At 49.0% G+C, this 13,106-nt stretch overlaps 1 protein-coding gene across 2 annotated transcripts in view; it reads left to right on the forward strand.

Annotated features, from left to right (window-relative positions):
- Positions 1 to 1,383: 1,383 nt before the first annotated feature.
- Positions 1,384 to 13,106, forward strand: part of PCDH19 (protocadherin 19) — a 133,784-nt gene continuing 122,061 nt past the window's right edge. The window contains exons 1-3 of one of the 2 annotated variants that reach the window (XM_086386583.1): positions 1,384 to 5,208; positions 7,993 to 8,133; positions 8,812 to 9,139. In XM_086386583.1, coding sequence (XP_086242709.1) covers positions 3,062 to 5,208; positions 7,993 to 8,133; positions 8,812 to 9,139 — 2,616 coding nt within the window. In that variant the 5' untranslated portion in view covers positions 1,384 to 3,061. The remainder of the gene's footprint in view (positions 5,209 to 7,992; positions 8,134 to 8,811; positions 9,140 to 13,106) is intronic. The other variant, XM_086386584.1, reaches the window with a different exon arrangement.

A 13,106-nucleotide genomic window follows, 5' to 3' on the forward strand; every position in this document is an offset into this window, starting at 1 on the left:
TTTCCCCTTGTTTAGTGTTTTTTAAAGGGCAAAAGTGAGTCTCATTTTAAGCACACAGGCTCGGGCCAGTGTCTCTGGGTTAATTATGAATTTGCTCACCCAAGACTCCCAAATATCCAAGACGATTCACTCAGAAGGCTGATGCACTCTTTCAAGAATTGTGATTTCAGAAGCCAGCCCTCTTCCACCCCCAATCTATGATGAAAAAAACCAAAACATCCCAACAGTTCAGAGAAGTACTTTTGATTCTTCCAGCCCGTGACCTTAATTAAGAGAATCAGGACGGGGCAGGGAGGAGTCCCCCTCTGTCCCCAGGGCGCCTTCAGTCCAGAAGGGAAGCCGAGTTTGATATCAACCCCGGCCACGCCGGCCTCCCGCTTCTCGGCACCGGCACACGCCAGCTACCGTCGCCACCACCGCCAGAGAAGCTGACAGCCCCCTGGGACTGAGGCACTGCAGGAAAGCTGGGGAGCCCCGCACATCCGCGCCGGCTCCAGCTGCCGGCGACCAACGTAGACTGCGCACCAGCTCCGCAGCTCCCGCTGGGCTCGCAGCTCTCCTAGCTTGGCGCGGTGCGGCGGCGTCCGCCCACCTGCTCTTCTCAAATGTACAGTTTATTTATAGAGAGCTAAATTCTCCAATGGTGTTGGGTGAGGGGCAACGAAATGTGTCCAGCCCTCTGGGTGGCTCAGTCCCTGCGCCACAGATCCCATTTGATTAACAGACAACAGACAAGAGCGAACCGAACCGGGTCAGGGACCCTGCTTGCGCCGGGGGTGGGGGTGGGGGCTCACAGGTCTGCTCGGGAAGGAGGATGGGGGTGACGGTCCGGGAGGATGGCTGCCGCGGCTCTTAGCTGAAGAGTCACTGGCCAAGAGCCGGATGAATGACCACGTCTGGGGCGCTTTCTCCTTCCCTTTCTTCCTTCCACTACCCGAGAAGAAGAAAAGAGAAACTGACAGACAAACCTAGGGCAAAGAGAAAAAGAGGGCGGGGGGAGGGGAGAGAAAGAATATGAATATGAATGTTATATTCAAAATATGAAGATATGTGAGGGAGATAAACACACCGAGAGAATCAAATCCTCATCTCTCCTGCAATCTCTACAAACACGAGAGGCGCGCAGTTCCTGGGGAGGCTCAGCTGCAGCTCCAGGACACCCCTCGACTTGCTCCACCCTGCCTTCTAACCCCTGCTGGGCTTGACTGGCCTCCTAGACTGCTGCCTCGGCTCGGCGGGCTAGGGTACCACTTGGTCCCGCCAGTGTGTAAGTTTCCGGTTGGCCCCGCCCCCTCCCGCGCATTGGCCCCGCCCCAAGGCCGGGGCCAGCTGGGCTGAGCGCTGATTGGCCAGTGCCTGGCGTAGCCTGTCTCAGCAGCTCCGGCTCTCTCCTGCTCTCTCCAGACTCCACGGCCAGTAGTTTGCGGCATCGGCAGGAGCAGCAGCAGCAGTAGCGGCGGCGGCAGGCACAGAGAGGAGACTGACGAGCGGGCGCAGACGGCAGCACGGCTCCCTCGCACCATCCCTTGCTTGCCTGGGGGGCATTGGCACCCGCGTCCCTAGCCCGGCGCAGACCCTTGGCGCGTTGCGCTCCGCGGCATTCCGGCTGAGCGGATTCATCCGAGATCCGAAACCTCCCACCCCTGCTCTCTCACACTCCCCACTTACACACCTCGCACCATACACTCACTATTCCTTTCTTTCACACATTCACCCACAGCCCAAGACAGAAGGAGAAAGCGAGATAGACCTCCCATGCCCGCGAGCGCCGGGGAGGGTGTGAGCTCAACGCTGCGCGGCCAGCGCCTCTCCAGGAGGATGGAATCAAGAAGCTCCCGCAAGTAAACTTCAGTGGCGACAAAACCGTCGACCGTGGCAGCTGCTGAGGCGGACCCCAGCGACATGCGATTGAGCTAGGAGGGCTTCCTCCCCTGGCAGCGGCGGCCCTCGGAGCGACACCCCAATCCAGACCGAGGGAGGAGGAGAAGCCCCTGGTACCAGCGGCGGCGGCCCCGCCTCTCCTGGCCGGTACTGTTTTTGCTTTCCCTCCCCTCCTCCCCACTCCCCCACCCCGCCCCCCGGCCATTGGAAAGACTGGACCTTTATTTTCTTGAGCAAATTTCCATCGGCCGGTTTTCACAGACTTGACGTGGAGCCTCGGGCTGCATTGGTAACTTTAATTTCTGAGACGCAGAAGTCCGCAGTCCAGCTGCTCAGTGGGGGTGACTCCGTGTCCACCTCCGATCCTGGACACACGCGCCCCTCAAACCTTCTGAAGCCAACCACAGTGCAAGGGAGCAAGCTCTCGTCTCGGCAGCCTCTATCCCCTCCCCCGTCTTCTGCAGGCTGGAGGACTGCCTTCCCGCTCAGCCGGATACTCTGACGGCTGCGGCGCTTGACAGCAACTCAAACTCCCTCCTGCGACCCCTCTTTCTCCCCAACAGGCCTCGAAAAGGCCAGCGTGGCCCCCCAGGATCCCGGAGGGCGCGTTCCAGGCGGGTCCTGTCTCTGCGGTGAGCCAGGGGAACTCGGGGTAGATCCTTGCGCATGCCAGGTGCACAGACAGCGTGCTCACCAGCCCCACTGCCGGTGCGCCGCGGCGGGTCGGATAGTGCCTGAGAGGCTGTACCCGCACTGCACTCCCCGCCTTCGCCTCCAGTGCGGTCCGGACTCAGCAGCGCGTCGATCCGGCTTCTCAGACGCGGTTCCACCCGCAGCCCTGCGCCGCTTCTGCCAGTCGCGCCGGGCTAACTTTGAAGGGGGAAAACTGAATAGCCGGGCTGGAGGGAGGGGGCTCGGGGCCGCACGGCGCTCCCTCGGCCCCTCGGAGCCCCCGGGCCCCGCGAGAGCCCCCGCCGAGTCCGCCGCAACTTCAGCATTGGAGCCGGCGCGGGTTTCCCCCCCGCGCCGCCGGGCCGCCCTGGGCGGGACTCCTCCCGCGGCCTCCGGGGCCCCGGGGCGGGCGCAACAGGCGGCCCGAGTCGGCGGGAAGCTGGAGCGCCGGCGGCGTCGGTCTCGGAGGGGTGTGGAGAGGCGAGGCCAGGCAGAGCCCCGCGCAGCCATGGAGTCACTCCTGCTGCCGGTGCTGCTGCTGTTGGCTGTGCTATGGACACAGGCGGCCGCCCTCATTAACCTCAAGTATTCGGTAGAAGAGGAGCAGCGCGCCGGGACGGTGATCGCCAACGTGGCCAAGGACGCGCGGGAGGCGGGCTTTGCACTGGACCCACGGCAGGCCTCTGCCTTCCGTGTGGTGTCCAACTCGGCTCCGCACCTGGTGGACATCAACCCCAGCTCGGGCTTGTTGGTCACCAAGCAGAAGATTGACCGTGACCTGCTCTGCCGCCAGAGCCCCAAGTGCATCATCTCGCTCGAGGTCATGTCCAGCTCAATGGAGATTTGCGTAATTAAGGTGGAGATCAAGGACCTTAATGACAACGCTCCCAGCTTCCCGGCGGCACAGATTGAGTTGGAGATCTCAGAGGCGGCCAGCCCGGGCACGCGCATCCCGCTGGACAGCGCTTATGATCCGGACTCGGGCAGTTTCGGTGTGCAGACCTATGAGCTGACTCCAAACGAGCTATTTGGCCTGGAGATCAAGACCCGCGGCGACGGCTCACGCTTCGCCGAACTCGTGGTGGAGAAGAGTCTAGATCGCGAGACGCAGTCGCACTACAGCTTTCGCATCACTGCGCTCGACGGCGGCGACCCGCCGCACCTGGGCACGGTTGGCCTCAGCATCAAAGTGACCGACTCCAATGACAACAACCCAGTGTTTGGCGAGTCCACCTATTCAGTGAGCGTGCCAGAGAACTCACCTCCCAACACTCCCGTCATCCGTCTCAACGCTACAGACCCAGACGAAGGCACCAATGGCCAGGTGGTCTATTCATTTTACGGCTATGTCAATGACCGCACTAGAGAGCTCTTCCAGATCGACCCGCACAGCGGCCTGGTCACGGTCACCGGTGCCCTAGACTATGAAGAAGGCCATGTTTATGAACTGGACGTGCAGGCCAAGGACCTGGGGCCCAACTCCATCCCGGCACACTGCAAGGTCACCGTCAGCGTTCTGGACACCAACGACAACCCGCCGGTCATCAACCTGCTGTCGGTAAACAGCGAGCTGGTGGAGGTGAGCGAGAGCGCCCCCCCGGGCTACGTAATTGCACTGGTGCGGGTGTCTGATCGAGACTCTGGCCTCAATGGGCGCGTGCAGTGCCGTTTGCTGGGCAACGTGCCCTTTCGGCTGCAGGAGTATGAGAGCTTCTCCACTATCCTGGTGGATGGACGCCTGGACCGCGAGCAGCATGACCAGTACAACCTCACCATCCAGGCGCGCGACGGTGGCGTGCCCATGCTGCAGAGTGCCAAGTCCTTTACCGTGCGCATCACGGACGAGAACGACAACCACCCGCACTTCTCCAAGCCCTACTACCAGGTCATTGTGCAGGAAAACAACACACCCGGTGCCTATCTGCTCTCGGTGTCGGCCCGAGACCCCGACTTGGGTCTCAATGGCAGTGTTTCCTATCAGATCGTGCCGTCACAGGTGCGAGACATGCCTGTCTTCACCTATGTCTCCATCAACCCCAACTCGGGTGATATCTATGCGCTGCGATCCTTCAACCATGAGCAGACCAAGGCATTTGAATTCAAGGTGCTGGCCAAGGACGGCGGCCTGCCCTCGCTGCAGAGCAATGCCACTGTTCGGGTCATCATCCTCGACGTCAATGATAATACCCCAGTCATCACCGCCCCACCGCTGATCAACGGCACCGCGGAAGTCTACATCCCCCGCAACTCAGGCATAGGCTACCTGGTGACCGTTGTCAAAGCAGATGACTACGACGAGGGGGAGAACGGCCGGGTCACCTATGACATGACAGAGGGGGACCGCGGTTTCTTTGAAATAGACCAGATCAATGGCGAGGTCAGAACCACTCGCACCTTCAGTGAGAGCTCCAAGGCTTCCTATGAGCTTATTGTGGTGGCCCACGACCACGGCAAGACGTCTCTTTCCGCCTCTGCGCTAGTTCTAATCTACCTGTCCCCTGCTCTCGACGCCCAAGAGTCGATGGGCTCGGTGAACTTGTCCCTGATTTTCATTATCGCCCTGGGCTCCATTGCTGGCATCCTCTTTGTCACTATGATCTTCGTGGCGATCAAGTGCAAGAGAGACAACAAAGAGATCCGGACCTACAACTGCAGGTAGAGCCAACTTTTTCTTTCTTTCCCTCTTTGTCTTGGGAGAATAAGGTGTATCTGTGTCTCTGTGTGAAAATCCCAATGCTTTTGTTTCCTATGTAAATGCATGCATCCTACTTACAGCAGCTCCTTTTTGTGGGGAGGGGGAATTTGTGTTAGCCCCAGTTGATCAATTCTTTTGATCTGACAATTTGCTGGAAGACAACCATTTAGTGTTCCAATGGATTCTGTCACATAATGGTGATGAGCAGAAAAGCAATTATCATTTTAAAATTTGCACAGCTGTCTCCATGAAGTTATGGCAGGAAAAAAATTAATGAGAAAGAGAGATTTTGAGAGAGACTTGAGAGAAAGAGAGGTTGATTTTTGGCAAAACCTTGAAGTACTACAACTTGATTTGGGGGCTGTAGAGTTTTTCGGACAAGTACTGAAAGGAAAGGGAGTGCTGGCAGCTGCCCTGTCCTGTGTAGAGAGAAACTCTGAAGCGAGCCTGTGAGTGGAATCTTAGAAAACCTTAGAGTGGGAGGAAGAGAGAACAGGAGTATGTGGGGAAGCAGGTGATAAGAGTTTTTTAGTGTGTTCTTGGCTTGTTTTATATCCAGTCCTCAAACATCTTGCTATGTGAAGTGAAATTCTACCAGTCATCTATATGTTTTCAAATGTCTGGTTGTTGGGTAGACACCAAACATCCCAATGAAGGACAGGACTTTTGCATCCAGATGTTTCACTAAAAATAGCAATCTTCTGGAGTTGATGGTTCTTTCCTCTAATATGGAACTCTGTTGTGGTACTAAGAGCTGGTCCCTACCAGTGGATGTCACTATGGGCTATTTTGTTACAGTTTCCCTTGCAATGTGTGCAGGGTACGTGTGTGGTATGAGTAAGAGAGAGAGAGAGGGGTGGGGGAAGGAGGATGGGGGAGGGGAAGGTAAAGACAGAGGGAGAAGAAATTTGGAAACTGGAATAACACATAGTAATTAAAAAAAAAAAAAGTTTCCTGATCAGCACTTTGGAGGGTCTTGCTGACCCTCGCTTACAATATCCAATTTAGGATAGTACATGGAATTTTTTCCAGCAGTGTCTCATCGAAACGGTTGAAAAAAAAAGTTGTTTCTTTAGTTTGCTGATAATGAATGATGCTGCTATTTCCAATGAAGGTGTGTGTTTGTGTGCTTTCAACACACCTACACATCCAGTGTGTCTTTTGTGCCATCTGTGCTTGCATGTTAACCAGTCAAAATATGTTCCTGTAGGTCTGATTTGTATTTGACATCAACTGAAATGCACACTTCTGTGAATCAGAGCCCCCTGAATATGTAACAGTCATGCAATTATTGTTTCCCTTTTACTATTCTCTGCATTACACAAGTTAGTAGACAAATGCTAACCACACATGAATATCAATCAGGTACCATAAAAGAGCAGCTGCAATGCCTCATAAATGCTTTAATCCTGTTACAAGTGAAATGGCCATGACTTTTCTTTCCTTCAGCTCCGAGTCATTTCAGATGGGAGAAATGGAAATTAATATTGCTCTTACCTTTGAAACCTGTGACTGCCAGTGACAATTTTTATAGGAGAAAAATGTGGGGGTCTACAAAATTTTATTTATATGGAGATAATGATAGAGGGGACTCTTTTAAAGCCATTTCCTCAGCATAAAGTAAACGCATAAGACCCTTTCTTGATGAAAAAGAAATCAGCTTGAAATAAAGATATTGAAGGCTGTGCCACCTCTTGGTGATGTATGACTTGAAGTGAGAGCTCTTTCTGAGAGCTTGCCAGGGAGATCATTAAACAGGGAGGAGAGCGTTTGAATTGGCGGGGTTGGGGGCGGTGGCAAGCAAATCTCAGTGCTCTCCAACTTCACTCATATGTGTATTTTGTAAAGAGCTCTGTTTCCTGTGCTGGTTTGGGATTAATGAAGTACAGTTTAATTAAATAATTGATCAATACAGAAAGGGGTCGCAATGAATGCTTCAGCTGAATAATTGGACCGGGCATTGCCAAACTTACCCATCGTGGGTAAATGAAATGATTAGAACTATCCAGTGATTTTAAACAGATTAGAAAAGAAAATCAACCCCAGTCCTGGGGTCTTTGGGATTCTATCTGCTCCCAAGCCCTGGTAGCATCAGCTTGCCCTCTCTGCAAGTCTGCCTGAGCACAGAGTGTAAGGGTGAGGGTGACACAACTGCACAGGTGTAGGAAGATCCTGGGGACAGAGCAAGAATGGGCCTCTGGAGATATGCAATCTTCCCATCTGCTCAGACTTTTTAGAAACGTAAAGTTCAAGAGCTTATCTTTCCAGGTATTAAGCAGAGATTTCTTGTTCTCAGCCTCTGCAGAGCCTCTTCCTGAAATGAATTCATTTATGAGACTTGCGAGATGATCTGCACTTGCTGCTTGAATTGGGCTCCCTTTTTGTACTCAGACAATTAGCTTTGTCGAGCGAGAATACAGGCACAGTCTTTTCCCTTGTAAAGATAAACCTGTATTATTTATTAACCCAATTGTTTTCCTGATTATTGCTCAGAAATGGAATTTACAGACAATAAGCTGAATCATTATATGCAAAGTAATAAATGACTTTGAGAATCTGGCTACATTTAAATGTATTTTTTTGGACAACTTTCTTAATGCTTAGTGTCTTTGGTGCACATTGCTGGGTCTCTGTCAGTGTTAATTAAATTGAGCTCTTTATGTTCCAGTTGCAGCACAGCTGCTTGTAGGTACACCTGAATCGAGAAGGATGCTGAATGCACTAACCTTTAAATTCCTTTGCAGTAATTGTTTAACCATCACTTGTCTCCTCGGCTGTTTTATAAAAGGACAAAACAGCAAGTGTCTGCATTGCATCTCGGTTTCTCCCATTAGCGAGGAGCAAGACAAAAAGGCTGAGGAGAAAGTGAGCCTAAGGGGAAAGAGGTAAAAAGGCTTTTCCCCCTCATTCAAATGGGTTTGGCTATCACATTTCTCGAGGAGATGCGGGGGTGGGGTGGGGAGTTGAAGGGAGCAGGGCTAGGGCAGGGGGAAGGAGGGTATGAAGGAGAGGAGCTGAGGATTTGTCAAAGGAAAGGGTCTGACGTGCTCCAGTCGAAAACTGATCAGGTCAGTTATCAAGGAACCTGACTTGAGGTTGTTTGTCACATGGCAGTTGCCTGGAGGAACTGGAAAGGGGATTAGGTTTTATTTCCTTCCTGTCATCTTCTGATAAATTAGGACTTGCTGCTTATTTCACCCAGGAGTTCCTTTGGGTTCCAGGGAAGCTCCAGACTTGAGCATTTTCATGCTTTCTCTCCCATAGGCTCAACTTCCCCTGTCTCCACACCCTTGTTAAGTGGCCAGTCACAAGGAGAAATTCCAAATCCAAACTTTTGAGGAGGAAGGGGTAGCGAGAGGTTACTATGCTTAATATAAAAACGTTATGGCCCTCAGCTTGTTTTCGCATGTAAAAAGCACAGGGAGAAACCCGATGATGCGATGTGCCAGAATAAGAAGCTGGAGCAGAGATGGGGTGCAACCCTCTGGGGTGCTTGATGTTTATTAACTGATGCATGGTTTGGGAGGGCGTTAGCGATACATGCTGCCTTTTCTATCACATAGAATCGCTGAATACTCCTATGGTCATCAAAAGAAATCAAGCAAGAAGAAAAAAATCAGTAAGAATGACATCCGCCTGGTACCCCGGGATGTGGAGGAGACAGACAAGATGAATGTTGTCAGTTGCTCCTCCCTGACCTCCTCTCTCAACTATTTCGACTACCACCAGCAGACCCTTCCTCTGGGCTGCCGCCGCTCTGAGAGCACTTTCCTGAACGTGGAGAACCAGAATACCCGCAATACCAGCGCCAACCACATCTACCATCACTCTTTCAACAGCCAGGGCCCCCAGCAACCAGACCTGATCATCAATGGCATGCCTCTGCCCGAGGTGAGTGTAGCTAAGCGGCTCTGTGAGATCCTCCCTGGCCTCTATCCCCTGCTGCTCCCCTGATTCCATTATCCTCTATGGTGACACATTCCCTGGCAGGGTGGGGAGAACTTCTCTGCCTATGTCCATTTTTGAAGTCAAGGTTTGCTACCTGTGCTTCTCAGGGCAAAGTGTAACCCTATATCTATATATATATATATATATATATATATATATAATTTTTTTAAAATTTTACTTATTTTAATTGGAGGCTAATTACTTTACAATACTGTAGTTTTTTTTTTTTTTTTTTTTGCCATACATTGACATGAATCAGCCATGGGTATACATGTGTTCCCTATCCTGAACCACCCTCCCACCTCCCTCCCCATCCCATCCCTCAGGGTCATCCCAGTGCACCAGCCCTGAGCATCTTGTCTCATGCATTGAACCTGGACTGGTGATCTATTTCACATATGATAATATACATGTTTCAATGCTATTCTCTCAAATCATCACACCCTCACCTTCTCCCACAGAGTCCAAAAGTCTGTTATTTACATCTGTGTCTCTTTTGCTGTCTTGCATATAGGGTCATCATTACCATCTTTCTAAATTCCATATATATGCTTTAATATACTGTATTTGTGTTTTTCTTTCTGACTTACTTCACTTTGTATAATAGGCTCCAGTTTCATCCACCTCATTAAGACTGATTCAAATGTATTCTTTTTAATAGCTGAGTAATATTCCACTGTGTATATGTACCACATCTTTCTTATCCATTTGTCTGCCGATGGACATCCAGGTTGTTTCCATGTCCTGGCTATTGTAAACAGTGCTGTGATGAACATTGGGGTACATGTGTCTCTTTCAATTCTGGTTTCTTCTGTGTGTATGCCCAGCAGCAGGATTGCTGGGTCATATGGTAGTTCTGGGCTTCCCTGGTGGCTCAGAGTTTTAAGGTCTCTCCACACTGTTGTCCATAGTGGCTGTACTAGTTTGGATTCCCACCAGCAGTGTAAGAGGGTTCCCTTTTCTCCACACCCTCTCCAGCATTTATTGTTTGTAGCCTTTTTGATAGCAGCCATTCTGACCTGTGTGAGGTGGTACCTCATTGTGGTTTTGATTTGCAGTTCTCTGATAATGAGTGATGTTTAGCATCTTTTCATGTGTTTGTTAGCCATCTGTATGTCTTCTTTGGAGAAATGTCTGTTTAGTTCTTTGGCCCATTTTTTGATTGGTAACCTAAAATATTGGTCCTTTGTAGGGATAGATGTTGGGAGTGGGAGTTTAAGGTCTGAGCCTTTGGAATACCTGTGTGGCAGTCTAGCAAGATATAAATTCTACCACCTGTTGCAAATACAGCATGTTTGTCAGTCTGTGGTACCCGTATGCCAGCTAAAGCGGCTGAGTAATAATCAACAAGTAGTCTTAAAGGTAGATGAACCCTAGAATGCTTGAGGGTCAGTTTCCTAGTATGAGAGTGATTCAGCCTCCTAAAGCCTACTTTTGCTTTTTGTTTGGTCATATACATGCTTAGCTGTGGATATGGATGGGCTGGTTAAAGGGAGGCAAACAAAAAGAAAGTAAAAAAGCCACTTTGTTATTGCTTAATAGTTCTTATGGTGACATTTGACAAATGAGGATGTTGAAATTTTCACAAATAATTAAAATTTCAGGAATTAACTAAGCATCTGTGTTAGCTCTGTTTCTCTTTACCTGGAATGAATATTTTCAAATGGAAGTATTTTTTTACACAGTATGTGGTCTGATGTTTGCTGGCTCTTGAAATATTTCAGGGTAGTAGGGTAGTAATATGGATGAGGGTGAGTTGGTGGCTGGGTGGAAAGCTATAAATAACAGTTTTGAAGTTAATTTCATTTTTCTTTGAATTGCTTAAGTCCCTCTTTGGTTGGAAATTTGATGCACTTGCCCTCTTCCAGGCCACAAATGAAAGGAATACTATATACTTGGAGAGCACTTCACAAACGTCTTCTGTGATTCTTACAATCAGGTATTTTGATTGTCCTTCAGTAGATGATGAAATGGAGCTCCAGAGATGATAAGGGACTTGTTGAGACTCACAGAGCAGAGATATTGAGAGAGAGAGAGAGAGAGAGAGACGACCAAATTTCAGGACTCTATAACTCTGGCGAGTACAGTGCTATTTCAGTGACACCTTCTACACTTTCCTGGCTCAAAAATAATTTAGCCTGACATACCTGGGCTGGAATGCCTATAAAATGGCCTCACAGTATTTATATCAATTTCATAGGGAAAAGTGTTTTAGGACCACTTTTATCGACTGTTTTTCCTAGTTCCTGAAAAATACTTCTTATCAGTAATGAGGCCAAAAAGCAGTGCTTTTTAAATGAAAACCGGATCTTCTTCTAGCAATAGAAACTCCAATATTAAAGTGAAAGTGAAGTCACTCAGTCGTGTCCGACTCTTAGCGACCCCATGGACTGCAGCCTACTGGGCTTCTCGGTCCATGGGATTTTCCAGGCGAGAGTACTGGAGTGGGTTGCCATTGCCTTCTCCGATTGTCAGTCCATACATCTATAAATAAGGATTTACTGAAAATCCAGGATTATGCTAGGTAGGCTCAGTTATAATTATGAATGTCAGTGAATACTTACTAGGGACTAGACCATAGCGTTTGTAAAAAACTACTTGTGGACCACCAAGAGTTCAGCAATAGAGAGGGAGAGGTAGTACAATGTAGGGGAATCAGATAGACCATGATTTTGAATCTGAAAGACATGTCCTGCTATGGACTACCTCTGAGTCTCTGTTTCCTCATCTACAAAATGGATACATCTGTCATGCAAGGTTGATCCAAGGAATAATATCACATTATATAATGTAAGGGGTCTGAGACAGAGGTGCCCCCTGAATCATAGATCTGTTCACCAGATGATAATTGAAGAGTGACTACTGTAATGGCTTGTACACCTGAGTGTGACTCCATAGACACTTTACAACCAAAGAGGAATTTAAGCTGGTGTCTGTGTGAAGAAGGCCAACAATGTGGTGTGGTTAGAGTATTCATATTGGACTTTTAAACAAAGGAGGTAAAAGATGCCAAGGTTATGGGCTCAGGTGCTGACTGATGTTGCTTGTGGAGATAGACAAAAGAATTGAATCCTGAGGGCTTGGTGACTATGCAGTCAATTCAGGGTACTAGAGAGGTGTAAGCCTGGGTAACATAAGCCTGGGATGCTTCAAGGGGGCAGGAGATATTTGACTATGTCTGAATGGTTGACCTAAGATCTTGGTGTTTTTTCTGAGATTCTCCTATGGGTAAAATGAAACCAAATATTGCTTCGGTTGTTTAGAAAAGCCATTGAAAATTTGAATTCTAATCCCATCTCTTACTCACAAAACCAGATGTTTTCTTAGTTAACAAAATCATACAGATCTATTATCTAGGGCTAGTCAGGGCCAACACAGCACATATTAGGCACAGCGAGGTTAAGTGTGTGTTTCTAACATGTAGTCCTGGAGAGTTCATTTGACAAACCCATTCAGAAAGGGTAGAGACCCACTCATAGCATAGCATGAATCAGGCCATTTAACCTTTATCTGTCACAAAGTCCTGCATGGGGAAATTGACACTACTTCTTTTCTCCCCATAACAGAGACTGTTAACATGGACTCAGTAGAATACTTAGGTTCAGTGAAATCTATAGAAGACAAGGATGGCTGATTCATACAGTCAACTAATATTTGTTGTCTAGTCTTTGTAAGGTTCTGCTATAGGCATCCAGTGTTAGGGAAATGAAAAAGATGTTCTCTGATCTCAAAGAATGAACATTGTAATGAAAGAGATGAGAAAATAGGTCACTTGTGGTATGGAGTGATAAAAGCTACTATCAGATACAATGGGATATTACTAGGACAATAATATCCTAATATAGTTCCTACATTATATTTTCCTAGTTAATTAATTATTAATTAATCCACCCAAGAAACCAACAGTTAT

Source organism: Bos grunniens, chromosome X (assembly GCF_055505025.1).
Source record: "Bos grunniens cultivar Pamir isolate PY7600 chromosome X, Bosgru_T2T1.0, whole genome shotgun sequence".
In the NCBI taxonomy this organism is placed as follows: Eukaryota; Metazoa; Chordata; class Mammalia; order Artiodactyla; family Bovidae; genus Bos; species Bos grunniens.